This window comes from Lepisma saccharinum, chromosome 15 (genome assembly GCF_977018435.1).
Source record: "Lepisma saccharinum chromosome 15, izLepSacc3.1, whole genome shotgun sequence".
Taxonomy (NCBI): Eukaryota; Metazoa; Arthropoda; class Insecta; order Zygentoma; family Lepismatidae; genus Lepisma; species Lepisma saccharinum.
The window spans coordinates 52,724,921-52,745,992 of record NC_139243.1 but is presented as its reverse complement, the minus strand read 5'-3'; the positions used below and the strand labels follow the sequence as shown (position 1 = coordinate 52,745,992).

Below are 21,072 nucleotides of genomic sequence, written 5' to 3'. Positions count from 1 at the left end.
CCACCTCTGCTGAGGCATGTGGGAGTGAGGCTGGATGATGGTAGGTAGGCCTTGGCCCTCAAGAACTGTTGCACCACAGGATATTTATTGTTAAAGAGAAACATATTTTGCAATGCTCATGTATAATTTCCTTGAAGTATTTTTATTATTTTTTTAAAAATAGTTTCTTCTACTTTCAGACCAATAAGAGGTACAGCTAATCAAGATGATACAGAATTAACGTAATTTCCAAAATGGGAGACAAATCCAAGGCGGTCCAGGCATTGTTGGAGGATAGAAGAAAAGGATTCCAAAAGGATTCCAGCCTTCCCCTGGCACAAAAGATTGAAAAGGGCATAGGATATCAAGTAAAGACAGCAGCATTGATTGTGATATCTGCTCTCAAGAAGAACGGTATTTCTTACAACTTATCCACTGAAGATACTTCAGCTAAAGCCTTTGATGATCTTGTGTTCAAATATACTGGTGTTCAGGAGGACCAGTACGTGTGCAGATTTCTTCAACTAAAACACAGAGAACGTGGATCAAAAATCGTTTTTAATGAGCTGTTTGCTCCACAAATGAAGAAGAAGGATTCAGCATTCCATCTGATAAAGTATTTCAAAGCATTTTTGGACATCAGAAAACAGGAGGATTACAATAACAAGAAGTGCGTCGTAGAGAAGTGCATCATATACACTCCAGCTGAGTTGGATTTTGATGATGGTGATGCAGAATGCTGCACCAGAACCATGACATCTGAGAGCAATACAGTTAAATTCAAAGAGTTGCTTGAAAAAGATGAATTCCTGAATGTGGGACAAAATTCTTCCATCTACCAGTTGCAAATAAACAATTTCATCAGAAAATTGTTAGTCAGGGTCTCTGGTGAGCAGAATGTAACTGCAGAAGAGATTAATGATTTTTTGGAGCACCTTGTATTTGCTGTGGGCCAACCAACAGTGCATGAAATGGATGATATTTTGCTGGACAAACTGAAGGAAGCATCTATTGGTATCGATTCAAAAGTGTTTAGAGAAGCCTTGTGCAACCACATCCAAGCATGGTTTAGAAATACTGAGAATCCAAAACATTTTACAGAGAGCGAAACTGTGAACTGTGCCTTGCAAGTGCTCTCAGATATTTTTGATAAGTCTGTAGCACTATCTAATGTTACATTTTCACCAAACAACAAACTAGATAATTTTTTAGATGGCAGTGACAGAGTTCTATGGATATCTACAAGTAGCTTAAAACTCTCCACTAGAAGACTAATACAACAACGAGTGTCAGTTTCACATAAGTATGTGTTAAACTTCAAAGATCTGCTAAGAGTGAGAAATGTTGTCATCCCTTACTTGCCTTTGCAAAACACAGTTCTTTTTATTGTCATTACAGATGATTGCATAGGTAATTCTAATGACGACAAAGAAGATCTAGCATCTATGGTGCAGAAATTTGTATCTTGTAATCAAGATGGTGGTAATGTATCAAAATTAGTCATAATTACTAGTTCTATTGACCAAGTTTTGGAAGAAACACTAAAAGAAAATGTAGGTATATGTTTATGTGAGGAAGTATTTGATTTAAGTAGTCTTTCTGATGAAAGCAGATGCTCATTATTGAAAAAGAATGTCATTTTTCAAGGTTTTCCTATATCTCTAGAGAAACTGTGTGACCAAAATTCCTTGCCCTCATTTAACACCAAAGATGTAGAAATTTTGTCATCAGAAGAGGAAATAATCATAGACAGTCATGTGACTAAATTGAAAGACAATCTTGTACCTTATATTCCACGTTACCTCTACATTGAAAATATATTACACATGGAATGCCTAATTTATTTAAGGGATCAGTTTGTGGTGAGTCGTCCTGATAACAGGAATTGTTTTGCACCTGTAAAAGAATCCTCTTTTTTTGTTACTTATTCTGTAACATTAATAGACGATTTGTGTGGAAACTCTCCTAATGTATTTATATTGGATGCAGAAGATGCTAATGAAAAGTACCAGTCATTGTGTTCCAGTTCTAAAGGGAATATCCACAGGCTTCAGTTGTTAAAGATCAGACCTTCAGAAGTTGTTCTTGCATGGCTAGAAACTAGAGGTTCTTCTCAAGCCCTGCAACCATTTCTAAACAAAAGTTGCCAACTTAAGGCTCTTGACGAACAAGATAATCCAACTGTTATTGTTGCAGATTCAGGCATGGGGAAAACAACTCTTCTTTCACACTGGGCCAAGGAAAGAAAAGCAGTGTCACCCAACAAATGGATCATCAGAGTAAATCTAAGAGAAATTGCTCAAGAATTAATAAAGATTAACTTGGACTGTGATTCTACTATATTTTCACTGAAGTTGAGTAATGTCCTGCAGAAAGGAGACTCCATCTCAAGAATGCTCCTGCAGCACTGTCTTGTGACAACAGGGAATTTTATTATGTTATTGGACGGCTATGATGAACTGTCCTCGCAAGAAAGAGAAAAGGTGTGTCGAATTTTGATGAAAATTAAGAGTAACTTTCTTGGGCAGATAGTAATAACATCAAGATCACATTTTAAGGATGAGTTGGAGAGAACATTATCTAGTATTGCTTACCATTTGTTACCCTTCTCTAGAAATGAGCAGCAGACGTATTTAGAAAAATATTGGATAAGAAACCTTTCCTTAGATGAGATAGAATCAGAAAGAGCCACAACATATGCAGCTGAAGTTGTAAAGAATGTCACTACAAATTTTGATCCCCGAGTAAGTAACATGTTAGCTATTCCTCTCCACATGAATTTGCTTGCAGAAGTCTATGAGGAGAAGTGTAAGAAATACTGTGATTTGAATGTACTGAGTCACAAAGAGCTTCTTGAAGTACCAAGTATTTTCATGTTGTTCGAGAAGTATGAAACAAAGAGATACAATAGCTTCATGCAAAATCAAATTACATGGGACAGATATTTCCTTGATCAAGTTTACCATCTTCTTCGGGATGAGCATCGCAATATATGTGCAAAAATTGCCATTGAGGAAATGTTTCCAAGTTTGGGTTTCTCCTGTGACTGCATGAAAGGTCAGGAAAAAGGACCCTGGTCACTGATGCAAAGTCATGTTCTCAGAATAGGTATATTGCAAAAGTTAGAATCTGGGAAAATCACATTTGTACACAGAAACATTGCAGAATATTTTCTTGCACTACATCTAGCAGACAACATAGGAAAGTGCCAGTTTTGCAGCAAATGCATTAAGGTAATGAAGAGGATATTTTACAATGACCACTTCCTTCTTATTCGATCATTTATTGAAACCAACTTAGCTCTAAGTAAAATTCACATTGCTGCAGCTTCCAATGACGTTGTTACACTCGAGAGGGAATTAAGTACAAGAAAGAATATTGATCAATGTGATGTATTAGGGAGAACAGCTTTCCACATAGCCGCCGCACATGGACAAATAGAAGTAGTAAAGTTCCTTCTGGATAAAAGATGTAAAGTAAGGGAAAAAGATTTTCTACTGAGATTGACTCCAGTAGAAATAGCTGTTAAACTAAGGAAGTGGGAAATATGTTCCCTGTTCCTTCGTGCTGGAGTTAAACTAAAATTAACAAAGCAACAGAATTTTCAACTTTTTTGGCACCTTTGTATGAAAGGAGAACTGGAATCCCTTCGAGCTTTGTTCAACTTACATTTTCGCTCATCCAATGAAGTCTCATTAATCAAATTGCTTCTGTCTAAAGATCCTCTAGGGCGGACAGCTCTTGATGTAGCAGCAGAGAGTGGTGAAGCAGACTTCGTCGAGTTAATTCTAGACACATATGAAAACTGCTGTATGGGTGATGCAGTAGACATAATGCTTCAGTCCCTTGAAAGAGCTGTCATGGTATCAAAATGTAGAGAACTTACCCCACAATATAATAGTTGCCTTACTATCATTTTTAACAAGGCATGGGAAAATAATGCTGTCAGCATTGTTGAATTGAGCAAACACTCCCCTTTATCTTGTAACCAAGGAGTACTAACAACTCTAATCAGAAATTTGGATAAACATAGGATTGATGAAACTGTCCTCATGGTGGTCTTGTATGGGAATAAAGATGATCTAGAACACCTTTCCCATAAAATTGGTGAAATTACTGGTGATGTTGTTACATATGTTAAACAAAAATTTTATAGTTTTGAAACTGTAGTGCATTTTGCAGCAAATTTTACCAGAGGTTGTCTTGCTCTTATGTTTTTTCTTGATCTACTTGTACGTAAAGAACAAGATATACTACCATTAATTTATCCAGAAGATAATGTGAAAATGTCACTCTTGCATTTAGCCGTGAAAGCATGTAGTTTAGATTTGCTTAAGTTCTATGTTTCCACAATAAAATCAAAAGGTAAAAGTGTGTTCAGATATCTTTGCTGTAAAGACTACTGGCAAAGAACACCACTTCATTATGCTGTTCAGCTCCAGCGACCTGAGATTGTAGAGTACCTTCTCAATGAAATAAAAATGGAAGGGTCTTTCACTGTTCAAAGACAGAATATAGATTGGGGAATGGAAAATGACTTACTTGAGGTATTCTTTGAAGAAATTGAGAGCAGTGGAAATAATGTACTTTGGTACATTTTGCAAAGAGACTATTCCCAAAGGACTTGTTACCATTTCCTAATGGAAATGGATACTTTGCACCATACCTGTATTTCCAGAAATCCTGATGAAATTGATCATCCTTGTTCTGCAAAATGGCTTAATAAGTACATGAAGGAAGAAGTTACTCATATATTTGAAACTCTGTCAATGATGAACAAAGAAGACAGATTTATGGAGTTTCTGCTTTCAAAATTGTTGGAAATTAAGGATACTTATTGCTATCTTATTTTCACTATATTGGATGTTGCTGTTTCTTGTGGTCAAACTAAAATCTGTGAGCTACTGATTCAGAAACTTGTGAATAACACTGAAAACTCTCCTCATTGTATTATACAGCATGTATTTAAGTTTGGATTGGAAAGAATTACAATTAAACTCGACAAACCATTACTTGAGTATATGCTGGAAACAATTCAAGATAAAGGCGAATGCATACCAGAGATCATTTATACACTTTCTGAATTTCAGTATAAAGTTGATCTTTTATCATGTGTAAAATATTTAATGAATTCATTACCCATGCATGGTAAAATTTCTTCATTAATAAACCCATTCAGTCTGCATTTTAGGGGATTTATCGGGGATGCAGATTTTGTGAAACTTTACATTCAGAGAATTAAGGATTTGAAGGAAAATGTTAGGTTCCCCATTTCCAGCAAAGATCACAAAGGTAAAATGCCTATTCATTATGCAGCTGAGAATGGCAGCATTCAACTTGTCATTTTTTTCCTTTCAGAATTCGAAAAAGAGTATGGCAATCCTTCGCCTTGCTTCTACCCTAATGAGCATGGCTGGACACTGTTACATTCTTCTACCATAAGTGGCAATAAATCATTAGTTCAGTTTGTTCTTGACAAGATTACAGAGTGTGAATTCAACATTTTGCATTACATTTTACAAGAGTCAAATGGTCTCAGTGCTATTCACTGTGCTTCCTCTCGTGGTCATTTTGACGTTGTACTGCTTTTACTTAACACAATAAAAAGGGAAACACCAATTTTGCTGCCATACATTCTGTCTCACCACAAATACAAGACTTGTCTCATTAATGATGCAGCATTGCATGGCAGCATTGAACTGCTGGAGTTTCTTTTGCAAAATACAAAGGGAATGTTATTGAAAAGTAATAGATACAAAAAGAAACATAAGAAGAATCTTATTATCTCTACAAGATATATTCACATTGCATGGCTTAAATCTGAGTTCAAAAGAATGCTGTGCAAAAAAGGTAAAAGGAAAAGAAAGAAAAAGCATATTTTCATCAAGCTGAAGAAATTTGAAAGGAGGGGACAAAGCTCAAAGAAATTGCAAAGAACTTTCATAAGGAGATGCAATGTAACAAATTACATGTTACTCAAGGATAAAACTCTCAAAACCCCTCTCCATCATGCTACAATTAATGACAGGGACGAAGTTTTAGAATTTATGTTTGCACAGCTAGTTGAATCAAGGAGCCTTAGAAAATGTGAAAATGGGGGAAGAACAGTTTTTCATTATAGTGTCTTAAACAGAGCTCAAAAATGCCTGAAAGTGTTGCTAGAGAAGGTTAGACACACTAATGGGAAGTTCAGTAAATATCTCTACATAAAAGATTGTGATGGGAAAACTCCAATAGATTATTCACTTGTCACTGGATGTCCAAATCTTGCGAGAATGATATTAGAAGTGCTGCTGGAAAAGGAAAAGAACACATTTGCATATATTGTTTGGCTCTGTAAGATTTTGGAATCATTTCCACGGTGCATTCTGAAGAGAGAAAATATTGAAGTGTTCCAATATTTGTTTCAGAGGATAATGAAGGAAAATACTGGAAGACGTTATTTCTTCCTGAAGAAAGATGAAACCCTTTTGCCACTTTTGTTTACCTTTGCAAAATATAGTGACCCTGAAGTTTTCTCTGTGTTTATGAAGGAGTGTGAAAAGAGAGATATTTTGCACTGTTGTGATAAACATGGTAAAACTATATTGGATGAAGCTCTGTTTCATGAAAATTTCCATCTTGCTGAATACTTAATACATGAAATAGAAAGAAGGGGAAAGAACAAAGAGAGTTACTTTTCTGAGAGAGATTTTAAGCACAGAAACGGTATGTATAATGTGGAAGAATCCAAAATACTTAGTACCTCAGATGGAACATTGCAGAACATAAGTAAGGTTCAATATCATTTTTATATAATAAAGCCCCTCAACAAAGCAATCACAACTGGATGTAAGGAAATAGTAAACCTTCTACTTAAAGTTGCAGATGAAATGAAGTTCCTGTGTATTGTAAACAGCTACAAAAATAATGATGTTTATTCTAATCCTGTGTTTAAGTACATGGATATACTCTGTGATGGTGAAACTCTACTCCAAAGAGCTGTTAAAGGAGGCAACTCGGAAATATTTCAAATTATTCTTTCAAAGGTGAAAGAAGAAGAAGAAAATATTTTGCAAATTATATCTGTTAAAGATGCTAATGGTAGAACGGTTGTTCACACTGCTGCTTCAGTTGAGATGTATTTCATCAAGTTTCTCCTACAAGAAATCAGCCAGTGCAAAGGTAATGTTATGAGCTATATTTGGCAAGAAGATAACTTTCAAAGAACTCCATTGCACTATGCAGTAGAACATGGGTGCTTTGAAACTGTGAAATATCTGCTGGAAGAAATGAAAACCCAAAATATACCCCAGATAGTGCAAAAAACTTGCTGCAAGCCTGAAGTAAGAGTAAGAGTAGAATTTTCATTTGAGGGTTGATGGTTGTTATTCCCATTTACTTTTTTGTGAAGGAAAATACCATTTGATACTGAAAACAAAGAAATAAATTGCATACAATTATAAGATAGGAAGATAAATCATAATGTCTTGTGAAGTGTCAAGAAAGTTGCTATTCGGAGATACGTGACAAAGCACTCAAAAAATAGTTTGATATTTCGTGTCTTCCAATGTCACAAGGTTGGTGCTAGGTAAATGTGAGACTTGGGGCAAATAATTTGTATAATTTCTCTGTTTTTATTACTGATGACTTGCATAGCAATAAAATTAAAATAGTATTGTCTTTGTTTACCATTATTAGCCCATGGTGCAACAGCCCTTGAGGGCAGGAACTACTTATCAACTGCCGGCCTCACTACTGCTTGCCTCAGCATATGTGGCCAATCATCATAGGTTGCTCCCAGTTTCCTCACAATGGTGGGTGGCCACTGGTCCCATACATTGGCTGAATTCTGAGAAGAGAAGTTGTTACACTTTGCACCAGGAGACTTGAACCAGATTCAAATTCGTGCTGTTTTCAAATGCAATATGAGGTGCAAAGATCAATGACAATGGTGACCAATTACTTCTAAAAATGGACACAGTTCGTATTTATTTGACAATTGTTAAAATATGTTCCGAGAAATATTTCACATGCATTATGCCCAAGAGAAAATGCAATTACAAAACTAAACACACAAATCAGCCCTAAGTGGATGCAGAGCCATATAACCCATAAACCTGTTCACCTGAATTCTCCTAGCAAACAAATTTTTATCTAGCACAGGACCCACCAATGCATGGAGCCTCCGGTAAGCATATGAATCGACCATCCCTAGGGTCAGCACTGGAATATTTTCTGTATTGTATTGCCTCACTTCCAATTTATACCACTGCATTCATTAACACCACTCTCACTCCCATGAACACATAACTATTCTCTTACTTTGGAGTGATTTCCCACGAAGAGGCAAGTTCACAGATTGTTATACTCTTCTTTCACTTATCTGAAGTCCATGACTTTGAGAGTGTATGTTCAAATTGGTGAAATTTCAAAACTTTTAGTTTTTTTGTTGAAACTCCATAATTTTAATGCAAAAGTGCAGGTCTTTCATTACTAAGCCCCGTGACAGGTTAAGTTTCCAGCAACTTTTTTGCATATACAGGGTGGCGACAGACCTGGAAAACCGGGAAAAGTCAGGGAATTTGAGGTGTCAAAAAAAGTCAGTTAATTTCGTCTTTATTTACTTTTTTTTATTATTATTTATTTATTTAAAGATGTTGTTATAAAACTCTGCACGGGAACAGGAAATCTCGTTCGTAAATTTCGGCCTCAACTTTTAGGCCCCTTTTATGCGCAACACAACCACGGCGCCAGAAACCAGGAGGAGAGAGAAAGAGAGAGAGAGAAATTTCTCTCGCTCGGGCTTCTTGGCGGGAATTTTAAATTCGAACACTCTTTGGAGGAAAATTGTTATAACTCGGGCACTATGCGAGCAATGCACTTCGGATAACTTTTGTTTTGCAGCTAAAACATCAGCGCATGCAACCGTGTACAATTCATAATGCTGGACTGAGGAAGGGGGCTTGGGGGCACGACCCCAGAATTTCAATGGAAAAAACATAAAAATCTGGAATTTGCCCCTTCTTCCTCCGCTATTTTGGGGAGAGAGCGCAAACTTTAGTGTTCTTTTCAAAGAATGAACATATCTCAAGGGAACGTAACATGTTTCATGTTCTTGGGTGCTATACAAATTGAATAATAAGCCAAAATGTGATATATTTTTTTACGAAAAATAGGTAATTTGCATTTTTGGAGGTAAATTGTTATAATTCTGGCACTATGGGAGCAATCTACTTTGGATAAGTTTTGTTTTGCAGCTAGAACATTAGCGCATGCAACCGTGTACAATTCAGAATGCCGGACCGAGGAAGAGGGGCTTGGAGGGCAGGCACGACCCCCGAATTTCAATGAAAAAGAAAACAAAAATCTGGAGTTTGCCCCCTCTTCTCCCGCTATTTTGGGAAGAAGGCGCAAACCTTAGTATTCTCTTCAAAGAATGGATGTTTCCAAAGAGAATGAAACATGTTTCATGTTTCTGTGTGCCATACAAGTTGAATAATAAGCAGTGGCGTAGCATGGACATTTCGGGTGGGAATGCCAAGTCCGAAGGAAGGGTCGGCCCTTTCTTGCTTAATAATTTACTTATGGAATTAGTCGCCACAGGTATTGTTTATTTGCCTGAAGACAGCTGGGTTTTCAATAAAACATCATCCATGCATGTTTTAGCTAGAAAATTAGATGCCTCACTATGCCAGAAATGTTTTGAACTCTGGTGTTTTATACCTTTTTTTATACCTTTCTGCATGACGCAAAGTCATTAAAAACCTACCTGAATCATAAGCGCCTCTGCACAACAGTAGACGTCATTGTTGTGGATGATCCAATTACTGATTGATTTGGGTTATTTTATTTCGCTTTTCTACCACTTTTGGTTAATTGCGAATATGAATATGAGTGATGATATTGATGAAGGGACACTGGCAAAGAACATCCGTGCTCACGCCGGGATTCGAACCAGGGACCTCTGTCATCTTGGCGCACTGTGCAAAGCAGAGTGGATGATCCAAATATCGTACACTCTACTGACAGTGCCGATTAGTAATTCAGACCACTGTTTATTACATCTTGAGAATGCTGATAAACATTTTAAAATAATTTTGTCCAGAGACCATTCGATGTTAAGAGTTTTCAAATGAATGCTAAACATTTCCATTAACACAATATTAAGTAGTTAGATAATAACGAAAGAATACAATAAAAAAAATTAATAGTTTTGCGGGTTAAGTGGTAGAGCAGCAACAGGCTGAATTTCTACCACGAGGACTTCAACTTACTTGACAAAAACTGTGTTGATCTTTTAGTTTCTAATGCACATCGCTGTTCGTGCGATAAATCATACAATGCATTGGCCATTAAGAAGCAGTATATTTGAGATTGGTAAAGTTACGTCAGTCAATATTGTGTATTGTAGCATCACATAGCACGAGTTGCATGAGCGTGAAGAGCGAAGAACCGGGTAGGAATTCTACCGCAGTCATCTGCTTCAGAAGGCAGGAAGGGTCACATGAACCAATCATGGTAGACCTCTAGACCTCCCTGTTCCGTACGCTGGCATAAGAGAGCATTTACGCGCGTGCTGTAGAAATCGAAGCTGTCCCTCCAGAAAGGCAGCAAGGAATATAGGAGTCCTGTACGCCGAACCTGCTTGGCGTCCGGCCGGAAAAGGCATTGAAAAGAGATGCTAGAATGAGTGTTGAGAGTGGAGCGTTGCAAGCGGATCGCGAAAAATAGCTATTATAATGCCATGAAGGTCAAACATATATGAAATTAGTCTCGTTTTACTTTATAATCACAGCATTTAAGCATTTTTGAAATTTTAAATCTGGGAACGCCGGGCGTACTATAACGCTACGCCACTGATAATAAGCCAAAATGTGAAACTGTTTTTTACGAAAAATTGGTAATTTGCATATTGCTAAGAAAATTGTTATAACTCGGGCACTATGGGAGCAATCTACTTCGGATAAGTTTTATTTTGCAGCTAAAACAACAGAGTATGCAACCGTGTATAATTCAGAACACCGAAGCGAGAAAGGGGGATTGGGGGGGCGCAGCCCCCGAATTTCAATGGAAAAACAATAAAAATCTGGAGTTTTTGGGAAGAAGGCGCGATCTTTAGTGTTCTTTTCAAAGAATGGACATTGCCCAAGAGAACGTAACATGTTTCATGTTCTTGGGTGCCATACAAGTTGAATAATAAGCCAAAATGTGATTTTTTTTTAAATTTTTTTTTTTACGAAAAATAGTTATTTTGCATTTTTGGAGGAAAATTCTTATAAATTGGGCACTATGCATTATGGGAGCAATCTACTTCGGATAAGTTTTGTTTTGCAGCTGAAACATCATAGCATGCAACCGTGTATAATTCAGAACGCCGAACCGAGGAAGGGTAGTTTGGGGGCGCGACAGCCGAATTTCAATGAAAAAAAAACATAAAAATCTGGAGTTTGCCCCCTTTTATCCCGCTATTTTGGGGAGAAGGTGCAAACCTTAGTATTCTCTTCAAAGAATGGACGTTTCCAAAGATATTGAAACATGTTTCATGTTTCTGGGTGCCATACAAGTTGAATAATGAGCCAAATGTGAAACTCTGTTCGGAAATGTGGCATGGATATGTTGCGGAGAGGGGGGAGGTTGGTTATCAATATGAATTTCCCAGGCTTGCTCCAGACCTGTGTCAGAGTTCCACCCAAATATAAGAGTATGAAGGTCCAAAAAGTACATTCATTTCGTAATCAGCACCATGATACCGTACGGTATCATCGGGCGAGTACGACCTTACTCTGATGATACCATAATGGTATCATCGGGGAAGTAAAGGTTAAGCCTCTAAATATTACGTGGAAAATGCAGTGAATTATCATTTTTTCTAGAAAGGGGACTTGTCAACAGATGGAGTGGATAAGAGCAGGTGGCATCGTCCGATAGTTGTCGGACGTCGTAGTAAGGCATTTTCTTGGGCAAACTGAAGGAACATGGAAACAAATAGGTTCCATTGATACATACGATTTTTGTCAAATATCGCCACCCGGCAAAGTATCTCACTACAACATGCGACAGAAATTGCATGGACTGCAACATCCAACAAAAATCGAATGCGTAAACAAGAAGAGCTTTAGACTGCAAATATTCTGCTGGAATTTTATTACTCTTCTGGCTCACTTACGAAGGTTTTCTTTCATCATCCTGACGTATTACTGGTTTCGCACAAGTTAACATAGGTTTACAATGACATTGCACTATTCTTAGATATCAAGAAGAATCCAACCAAATGGGATATATATTGAATACTATCACGAAAAAGTGAAACTTAAATCTGCATTGGTGAACGTTATAAAAATTGGCAAGTGCATGCTTAAAAAAGTGAAACTTAAATCTGCATTGGTGAACGTTATAAAAATTGGCAAGTGCATGCTCCCAACTTCAAATTTACTGCAACACTAGTATTGCAATGAAATTAACGCCACTCTCTGTCCTGTCTGTTTAAACTCATGAGAGATGGTCATTAATCTCTCACTGAGTAAGGTTAATGTCCAATATTATGAAATAAAATACTAATAATAAATACATAAATATTTTAATATATTTACTCTAATCATTCAGTCATAAAATCAAATCACTTTTTTCTAGAATTGACTTTCCTCTGCCAGCCCTGCTAAATTTTCACTTTCCATATACTGATTTATACGAGGGGTGGCCAGAAAGTAATTTCCAATTAGTAGGGACATTGATTTTTCGCAAACGCGAAAACCGTGCAAAATGGTAATTACTGTGAAGTTATGTTTAGAAATATGCAGTGATGTCTGGACACATTTTTCGCCCATTCAAAATATCGAAATAATGTGAATTTGGCATAAAATGCGAATTGTTGGCGTTTTTAGCTATTTTTTTTTTTTAAAGAAATGTCCTAAAGCAACGAAAAATTCCATGAAATCCAACATTGTTGTCTTTTCTAGGCCATGTTTGTGTACATAGAACATGCAAGTTTTCCAACATTTTACTCAAGAGTAAACTATAGAGTTATACGTACATTAAATAATTCCGACAACCACATTAAATCATGTATTTCCCACAATTTTTTCAACTTCTATCCAAACTATTTGCATCACAGAGCAAAGTGGCAGGGTTCTAACACAAGATCGAGTGCGTATCTACCGTCACACGGGAGCCACATCTTCGTATTTGTCGCACGAGATATGTTTTGAATTACCAAGCTAAGTGCGCACCATCGGCATTTGTCGAGCGAGTAATAATGGAGCTGAGTCGTTAGGGTGTCTGACTACTATGTGAAAGACCTGGAGTCGATCCCCTGCGGTGGAGAACCGGGATGGTTTCCACCTATTCAAACTGCTTCGGCGCCCACCCAGCATCATATGAAGCTGGTACCTTGAGGAAACTTTGAGGGATAAAGGTAGCCAGGAGCGTGGTGCTGATCACATCACCCCCACCTTCAGCCGTGATCAAGAAAGTGTGGGGCCCTAACTCCACACCCCTACTATACACCTTCATGGAAAAGTGCAGGGGAGCACTTTACTTTTACTTCCTCAAAAATCTGTTCCAACATATCAAACTGTCACGAAAATACGTAGACCATGTGACCTACAATTTAAAATAATAGTTTAAAAGCACAATGGAGTATTAAGTTTCGGTATATTTGGCAGATAAATGTTCTAAAACAAAAACGCGAATTTTGGGAAACGTAACACTAACAAGTCAAAAAAAGATAATGCCAATTTTTGGTGCCATAATATATCGGTATCTGTCACGTGTGATTGATTGATTTTAATTTTTTGGGTGCGTCGCCACTTATGGTCATTATGCACCCTTCAGTATATACGGAGAAAATTCCATTATCTAAAATCCTTACCTTCAAATTAAAAAAGGGGTATGGAAAGTAACTTTCCCAAAATAACTTTCAAGGCATCAAACTCTCAGAAAGAGGCATTAGCCATGTGACTTACAATTTGAAACAGTAGTTTAAAAACACCATGAAGGTATAATTTCAGATATTTGCCAGAAAATGTGAAGTTTGGTAAAAATAACACACAATAGTAAAAAATAAGAAAATACACCAATTTTTAAAAAAAATAACAAAATATCAAGGTCCCTACCGATTAGGCATAAATAAAACAAGAATATCAGTTGTAATTTATTGCATTAGTAACAGTGAGTCCTAACCTAATTTTTGGCATAATCACCACTGTTGTTCTGGCATTTGTCGTAGCATGGCACTAAATTTTGTATGCCCATGTTATATGTGTCTGACAGCAAAGACTGGAACTATCTCTACTGCAGTGTAGCTGTCAAATCCTGCCCTGCCAGAATCTTCAGTTAAACAAAGAGATGAAAGTCGGTACATGCAAGGCCAGGGCTGTACAGGGAGTGGTCCAAGATCTCTCACCTGAAGTGATGCAAAGGACCTGTGTGTATGGGGTATATGCACATTCGATTGGCCTTCCGTGAATTGTCTGCACCATCGTCTGACCTTACTATCACTCCCGATGTCCGGTCTGCACACCTCACACTATTGCTGGTGGCTCTGTGCCAAATTCTGAGCGTGCAATGTAGGCTACATCGCAGTCTGTGGGAGAATGTATGAGAGCTGCAATCTTTAACCTGGAACTGTCCTAAAACGGCTGCATTGCAACTGTACCAGATTACAGCTACATGCCACTTCTTCCTGCCTGCATGTGTGTGTGTGTCGCTTTTCGACCACTAGTGCTGTGTATAGTCACCATTGGAGCTTTTTTCAGGATGCCCCTCGTATATGAACTTTCAGAAGCTTTTATTATTAGAGTGTTCCTGTTTTAATGTGTGGTTAGCTAAGTCAGGTACCTATACAATGCAATTCTATAAATTCCTTGCGTTAAATTTCTAATACTAATACCTACATACCCTTTTCGTCAGCATTAATGGTATAACTGCATGTTGTCAGTTTCACAGTACTTCACTTGGATATACTGTACTGAAGCAGAAATCCCATTGATAATGTAAGGAAAGAGGACACTTTATTTTATTCGATTCAATTGTTTCACTTATATGCAAGAGTTAAGTTGTTTGCTTTACAGAGAAGAGAGAAGTAGCTTTAAGCATTGAAAAATGAGTCTGCACATGGTTCTTGCAAGCAGAGGGTTCCAAACCTTAGTGGAAATATCAACATATAATACCGAGAATGTATAAGGAGACGGATAAATTACTAATTGTATTTCTTAATCAATCACTCTTCACTTATCTCATTTAGTCGTAACTTTAAAAATAATCAAGTATTTTATTTTAAACTTACTGCGTATGACAAAATTCCGTAATCCTTCCCTAGCTTGTAACTTGTAATAATTTTCCAAATTCACTATTTTGCAGTTTGAATTCAAATCATAGAGAATAGATAAATTAAGTCAATTTCATACAAGGTAATAATGGTACTTAACAAAACCATACGTGGATCTGTGTGAGTTTATTATTTCTATTTGCAAAAACATCGATTTAGTTTAGTTTGTAATTGTCAGAGAAAAATGTAAATTTTGTCCTGGAAAACCTGGAAAAGTCAGGGAATTTCATTTCTGCTTGTTTGTAGCCACCCTGATATATAGACCCAAACATGCGCACAGAATGTAGTTGAGCTGCAATACTGCCAATTCAGTCTGGGATATGAACAGCTTGGCGGTTGAGGCAAGACTGGCACGGGAGATGCCAAGTGCCATACTCGAGTGTATTAATACATGAAACCTGTTGTGGGGCTAAGAGCATTTTAGATTTCAACATTCTAGTTATTTCATACCATGCTAATACTGCATTGACTACTCTTTAGCATTAGTTCTGCGTCAGTGCAATGTTGTCTAAGGTGTCAGGCTTTGGGCTCGGGCTATGGGACGTACACTAGTTCCTAGTCTCCTGGGTGGAAGCGTAACAACTTTTCTCCTGACATTGTGGCCAGTGTATGGGACTGGTGGCCACCCACCATCGTGAGGAAATTGGGGAGCTATGAATGAGTAGCTTAACCTGGTCATAGAAACCTAACAATGACAAGTAGGCGTTTGTTGTGCTGGGGCATGTGGGATTGAGGTTGGCAGTAGATATGTAGGCTCTGGCCCCCAAGGGCTCAAGAGGTATTACTATACCGCGTTTGTTACAACCTGTCCCGCTTCCCGCGCTAGTTGCTCCCTGGCTTTTCTCGGTGCTGGGGAAAGTCAAAGCCAGGCAGCCAATTAAAATACGCAACGTTGCAACAGCGTGTACGTAAGCGCCTCTCTTCTGGCTTTCATTCGCTCCTCGCTGCCCAGCAGACGATTTTTTCCTCGTTTCTCATTGGCACCGAAACTGTTGAGCGCTCCCTAGCGCGGGAAGCGGGACAGGTTCTACCAAACGCGGTATAGGGAACATACTTTAAGGTGCAAAATTATGATCGGAAAAGGAAAGTTCTGAAAATGTTTTCAAAAAGGTGCTGATAAAAATGTCTTTATTCAGGTCTAAACCAGTTACATTAACATTCTTTGTTCAACACTGTAGCAAATAACATAATTACTAATTAGTTACTGTCAATCAACAAAGCTCTCTTTTTCTGCAGCTTCTGTCTATAATGCGTGCAGACTACATAGAGAACTGTGGTTCTGTCGAATAGGTTTTGTTGAAGTGTGTGTTTTCTCTCGTGGGTTTTGCTACATTACCTTGGGAACTGTTGGGGCTGCAATTATTATATTATACCATTTTATAGCTCTCATTCTGCTATACAAAATTAAACTATATGATTTTATGTAGCTGCTCAAGAGTGAAAATCATTTATTTTTCTGTCCAATTTTTTTAATAAAACATGAAAGAAAAGGTGCTGAAACATCAAAGAGGGGGTAAAAAGGGGATAAATATGCTATTCTCACAAAAATGTGCAACAAAGTGTGTTCATTTTACTTGAATTCATGTCCAATACATATCTGAAACGATTGATATGAAAACAGCTATATTTTTGGAAAGGTGCTGCACCTTAAAATCCCTTCCCTAGTTATTATTATTGCTGTTAGCCTTTAGCATCGAAGGAGAAAACAACTGACCTTGATTTTCTGTTGGACACTACTTAACACTAACAAGATCACCATTGCAGAATCACTAGTTGGGAAAGGTGTGCCAGAAGTCCAGGTTATAATTCTGGCTAACAGCATGATTTTTTGGTACATGGCATTGTATTGTGGTATGGTCGATTATAATAAATTCTAAAATGTAATTGAGGATTGTGTATAAAAATAGTTTTCCATGCTATATTTAACAAACCTAGTACACTTTATTGTATTACCAAAATTTGCTCTGTTCATTTCACCATTATGTAATTTCATAAAGTGTTAGTTTAAAACTTTCAGAAATTATTACAAATGAAAATACTAATTATCAAAGGTGCTTGAATTTTAAATAGCTTGTTAAATAAAGGATTTTCGTTCTTTATCAGGCACATTGTATTCAGAAATTGTGTAAAAAAAAAAAGGTAAGAAGTGCTCCCCTGTGCTTAGCACCATGCTATGCAGGTATATAGGGGGTGTGGGGGTATATTTTATTGTAACATGGTTGTAGCATGTCAGTAATAACAATTTAATCTCATATTTTATGCCTACCTTTAACAATTGCTATGTCTAGTGAACGGTTTGTCTAAAACTGTTTGTACACGATCAAATGAATCATGAACAAGTCGTTGAATTGAAGGCTTTACATAAAAAATTGAAAGTCATTGAACAGCGTTCCTATTTAAAATCTTGAATGGTCTGAAATTGCACACGTACATATTATGTTTTACTGTTGGTTGTTGAATATATTTTATCATCACATTAATCACTGCTATACAAATATACATCATACGTACTTTGTTGCATAATTGCTATTAAATAACTACAGATGAGAATGTTCCACCACTCCATCTTTCCTTTCTCACAAGTCACAAATATTTGTTACCCTTTCTACATTGCGTTCTCTTCACCACAAAATATAAATAAATAGCATTCTGTACCTTGATGCTTCTTTTCGATAATCCATTTGAATAGTCTGTGCTCTGATTGGGCAACAGTCAGTCACAAAAGGGGTTTCATTAGAACCGTTCCTGTGTAGAAATTCTTGGATTTTAATCACAAATGTGAGAAGCAGCATGACGTGTACTCTGTCACTTCCTTTAAACATTGTATTCAAGTTGTTTGTGTTTCATTTGATTGTATTTACTGAATTATGTTATTGAATTAATAGATGTGAACTTAAGTAAATAGAAAAGCACACTAAGAAATGTTTTTATACTTCATTATCTATATCTGTGAAAATTAATAAAGAAGTTTCATTAATGTAACATTTTCGTAGTAATTATTCTTATGTTTTCTCCCACATATCAGTTATATCAGTTCAGGAAGAGATATGTGTAGGTTTGCATGTTACAAATCCTAAGAATGGAGAGTCTAATTAAGTGTTACTTTACTTATTTCCATTACATTTCTTAGTTGTAGTACTTAATATTTCAGGGTCTTCCAGGCTCTTGATGATAATTCAGTGAACTTATACTTCACATTGCAATTAAAGGATCTCTGTTTGATACCCAGTGGTGATCCACATTCCACTAAACTGTAGGTTCCATTCCAGTTTGCCTAACTGGGCATCAAGTGGACTTAGAAAAATATATCAGGGGCTCCTGTGAATCCAATGGTTAGCAATATCTCCTCTGTTATAAGCAGTCCCAGCAGTATTCACAGGATACTCTGAAGGAAAAGGAAAACTGATTCGGTTGCTTATGGACTAAGACTTCAGTCTCAGCTTTTTGTCAAAATCTAATGATTTTTCAGCTTACAGAGGTAAAAATGAAAAACTTTGTGCTAGATAGTCACCAATCTGATGGATCAAGTAGAAGAGTCTCCCCAAGGATATAATAATAATAGTAATGATATTAATAAATTTGGAATAAAATTGGTTTAATTTTATAGGTACAGGGACCGGCAGAAAAAGCTGACGGTTTTGAAATGTGTTTATAAATTAAACAATTAATGTAATGCAAGGTTTAATAATCAAAATTGCACCAAAAATAATTGCCATTTTCAGTGCTTACATTAATTTTTCTTTGTTTTGAAAATGTTGTCCGATAAATGATGACCTCCATTCCTTACACTTTAAGTTGGACGTCACCGTCACGAGCATTTCATTCGGAATTGCCGCTATATAAAGGGTATTTTTTTAAGAGTGATAGAACTTTCGATAGGGATAGCTGTCATTTGTTTTGTTTTGATGACATGTTGTTTTGTCATTTCATATCAGTGAGCATTGGCAAATGATCATGGAAAGACTGACACGGCAACAACGTTTACAAATTGTGGAAATATATTTCCAAAATCAAGTTCTGTTCGCCAAACATATAGAGCACTTCGGAAATATCGGTGCTGTCAGTGAATTGGCCTCCTAGATCATGTGACCTAACGCCACTGGATTATTTTCTTTGGGGTATGTAAAGTCTCTGGTTTATGCTGATAAACCAGCAACAATTGACGCTTTGGAAACCAACATAACTCGTGTTATTAACGACATACGTCCCCAATTACTTGAAAAAGTGGTTCAAAATTGGACTAATCGAATCCGGTTCATCACAGCTAGTCGTGGTGGACATATGCCGGAAATTAATTTCAAAAAGTAAATATCTGGGAACTTTTCTAACGTTGGAAGCGGCCCCGGCGCCCACCCAGCGTCGAATAACATGGGTACCTGGGGGAAACCCTGGGGGGTTAAGGAGGTCATGGGCGTGATGCTGATCACATCACCCTACTCATGACCGGATCAAGAAAGTGTGGGGCGTTACCCCCACACCCCCTATACGCCTTCATGGTGTGGTGCTAAGCACAGGGGAACACTTTACCTTTTTTTTTTTAAATATCAGAAAGTTATCTTTCAAATAAAAACACAATTGGCTTCAAACTTATTTTTTTATGTGTTTTATTTCAATTCAAAGTTCTATCACTCTAAAAAAAACACCCTATATATATATAAAATGGATAAAAGAAAGGAGTGCCAAAAGGACTAAATAAAAAGCAAAGAAGGAGAAAGGAAACCACTCACCAGCCAGTAAAAAATTTGAATTTTCGCAGACTCTATCGCTGCATCATCAGTATTAGGAGAAATACGTAACTGGAAGTTAGAGACCGGCAGAGTTGCCAGGTCTTGATCGAAAAAGAAGTAGTGCGTAAAACTGAAAAAACACTGTTCGGTCACCAGGCTCGTCAAAAACTGTGAGTGGGGTGGGGCTGGGGGATGGGTGGGGAAGTTACTGGGTGGCCTTGTTCAGGCCAGGTGGAGTGGTTGCACTCATGGCTGATATATAGGCCCTCTCCCATCTTTTGCAAACTGAGATGTTGGCTGGTTGGGGTAAGAGATGGATGATCGCTACCCGGAAGCATTCGTTGAAAGGGATATTGTGGTGGTTGGTATGGACGGCGACAGGGAAGTCCAAGTTGTGGGTGGAGGAGCGGTGGTTATTGATGTGGAGGTTGAGGGGAGTTGATGTTTGCCCCCAGGTAATAATCACCACAGATGTTGCAGGTGAGGATGTAGATCAGGTTTGAGGTGTGGCAGGTCCCTTTGGGGTGGATGGTAAATTTGCCAGTGGCAGTGTGCACCTGGAAGGTGTGGGAGGTAATGAGAATGGGGAAGGTTTTGTACCTAGGGTGGTTGCATTTATGAGCAGGGAGATGTTGGTTGTGTGGTGGAGGAGTGTTGTGTACCAGGATGTTTTGGAGGGGGGGGGGGCATTTGAAAAGCACTATGGGCTTGTCGGGAAAGATGTTTTTGGTTTCAGAATCACTGTGGAGAATGGGAAGGAGAGAGAGTAGTGTGTGCCTGATTTTGTTGAGGTGGGGATGATATTGGGCAATGAGTGTAGGTGGGTTGATGGCGGCAGGTTTCTTGGTGGTGGTGGTGTGTGAGACAGCTCGTGATATTTGTTTGGTGACCAGGGTGGAGGGATATCCACGGTTGACCAGGGCTTGGTGTAGGCGGAGGTTATAATTCTGGTGGGAGGTGGGTGAAGTGTTAAGGCGCTGTCCCCTGAGGCCCAGAGAGAATGGAATGGCTTTTTTGGTGTGGAACGGGTGCGAGCTGGAGAAGTGCAACAAAATCCAG

At 37.7% G+C, this 21,072-nt stretch overlaps 1 protein-coding gene across 4 annotated transcripts in view; it reads left to right on the top strand.

Annotated features, from left to right (window-relative positions):
• The window catches only part of LOC145999704 (uncharacterized), a 114,745-nt gene that overhangs the window by 71,498 nt on the left and 22,175 nt on the right, over nt 1–21,072 (top strand). Inside the window, exon 2 of one of the 4 annotated variants that reach the window (XM_083136964.1) lies at nt 180–8,477. The exons of 2 other annotated variants lie outside the window; for them this stretch is intronic. In XM_083136964.1, coding sequence (XP_082993090.1) covers nt 234–7,340 — 7,107 coding nt within the window. In that variant the 5' untranslated portion in view covers nt 180–233 and the 3' untranslated portion in view covers nt 7,341–8,477. Of the gene's footprint in view, nt 1–179; nt 8,478–21,072 lie in introns of those variants that run through there. One more of the 4 variants, XM_083136967.1, reaches the window with a different exon arrangement.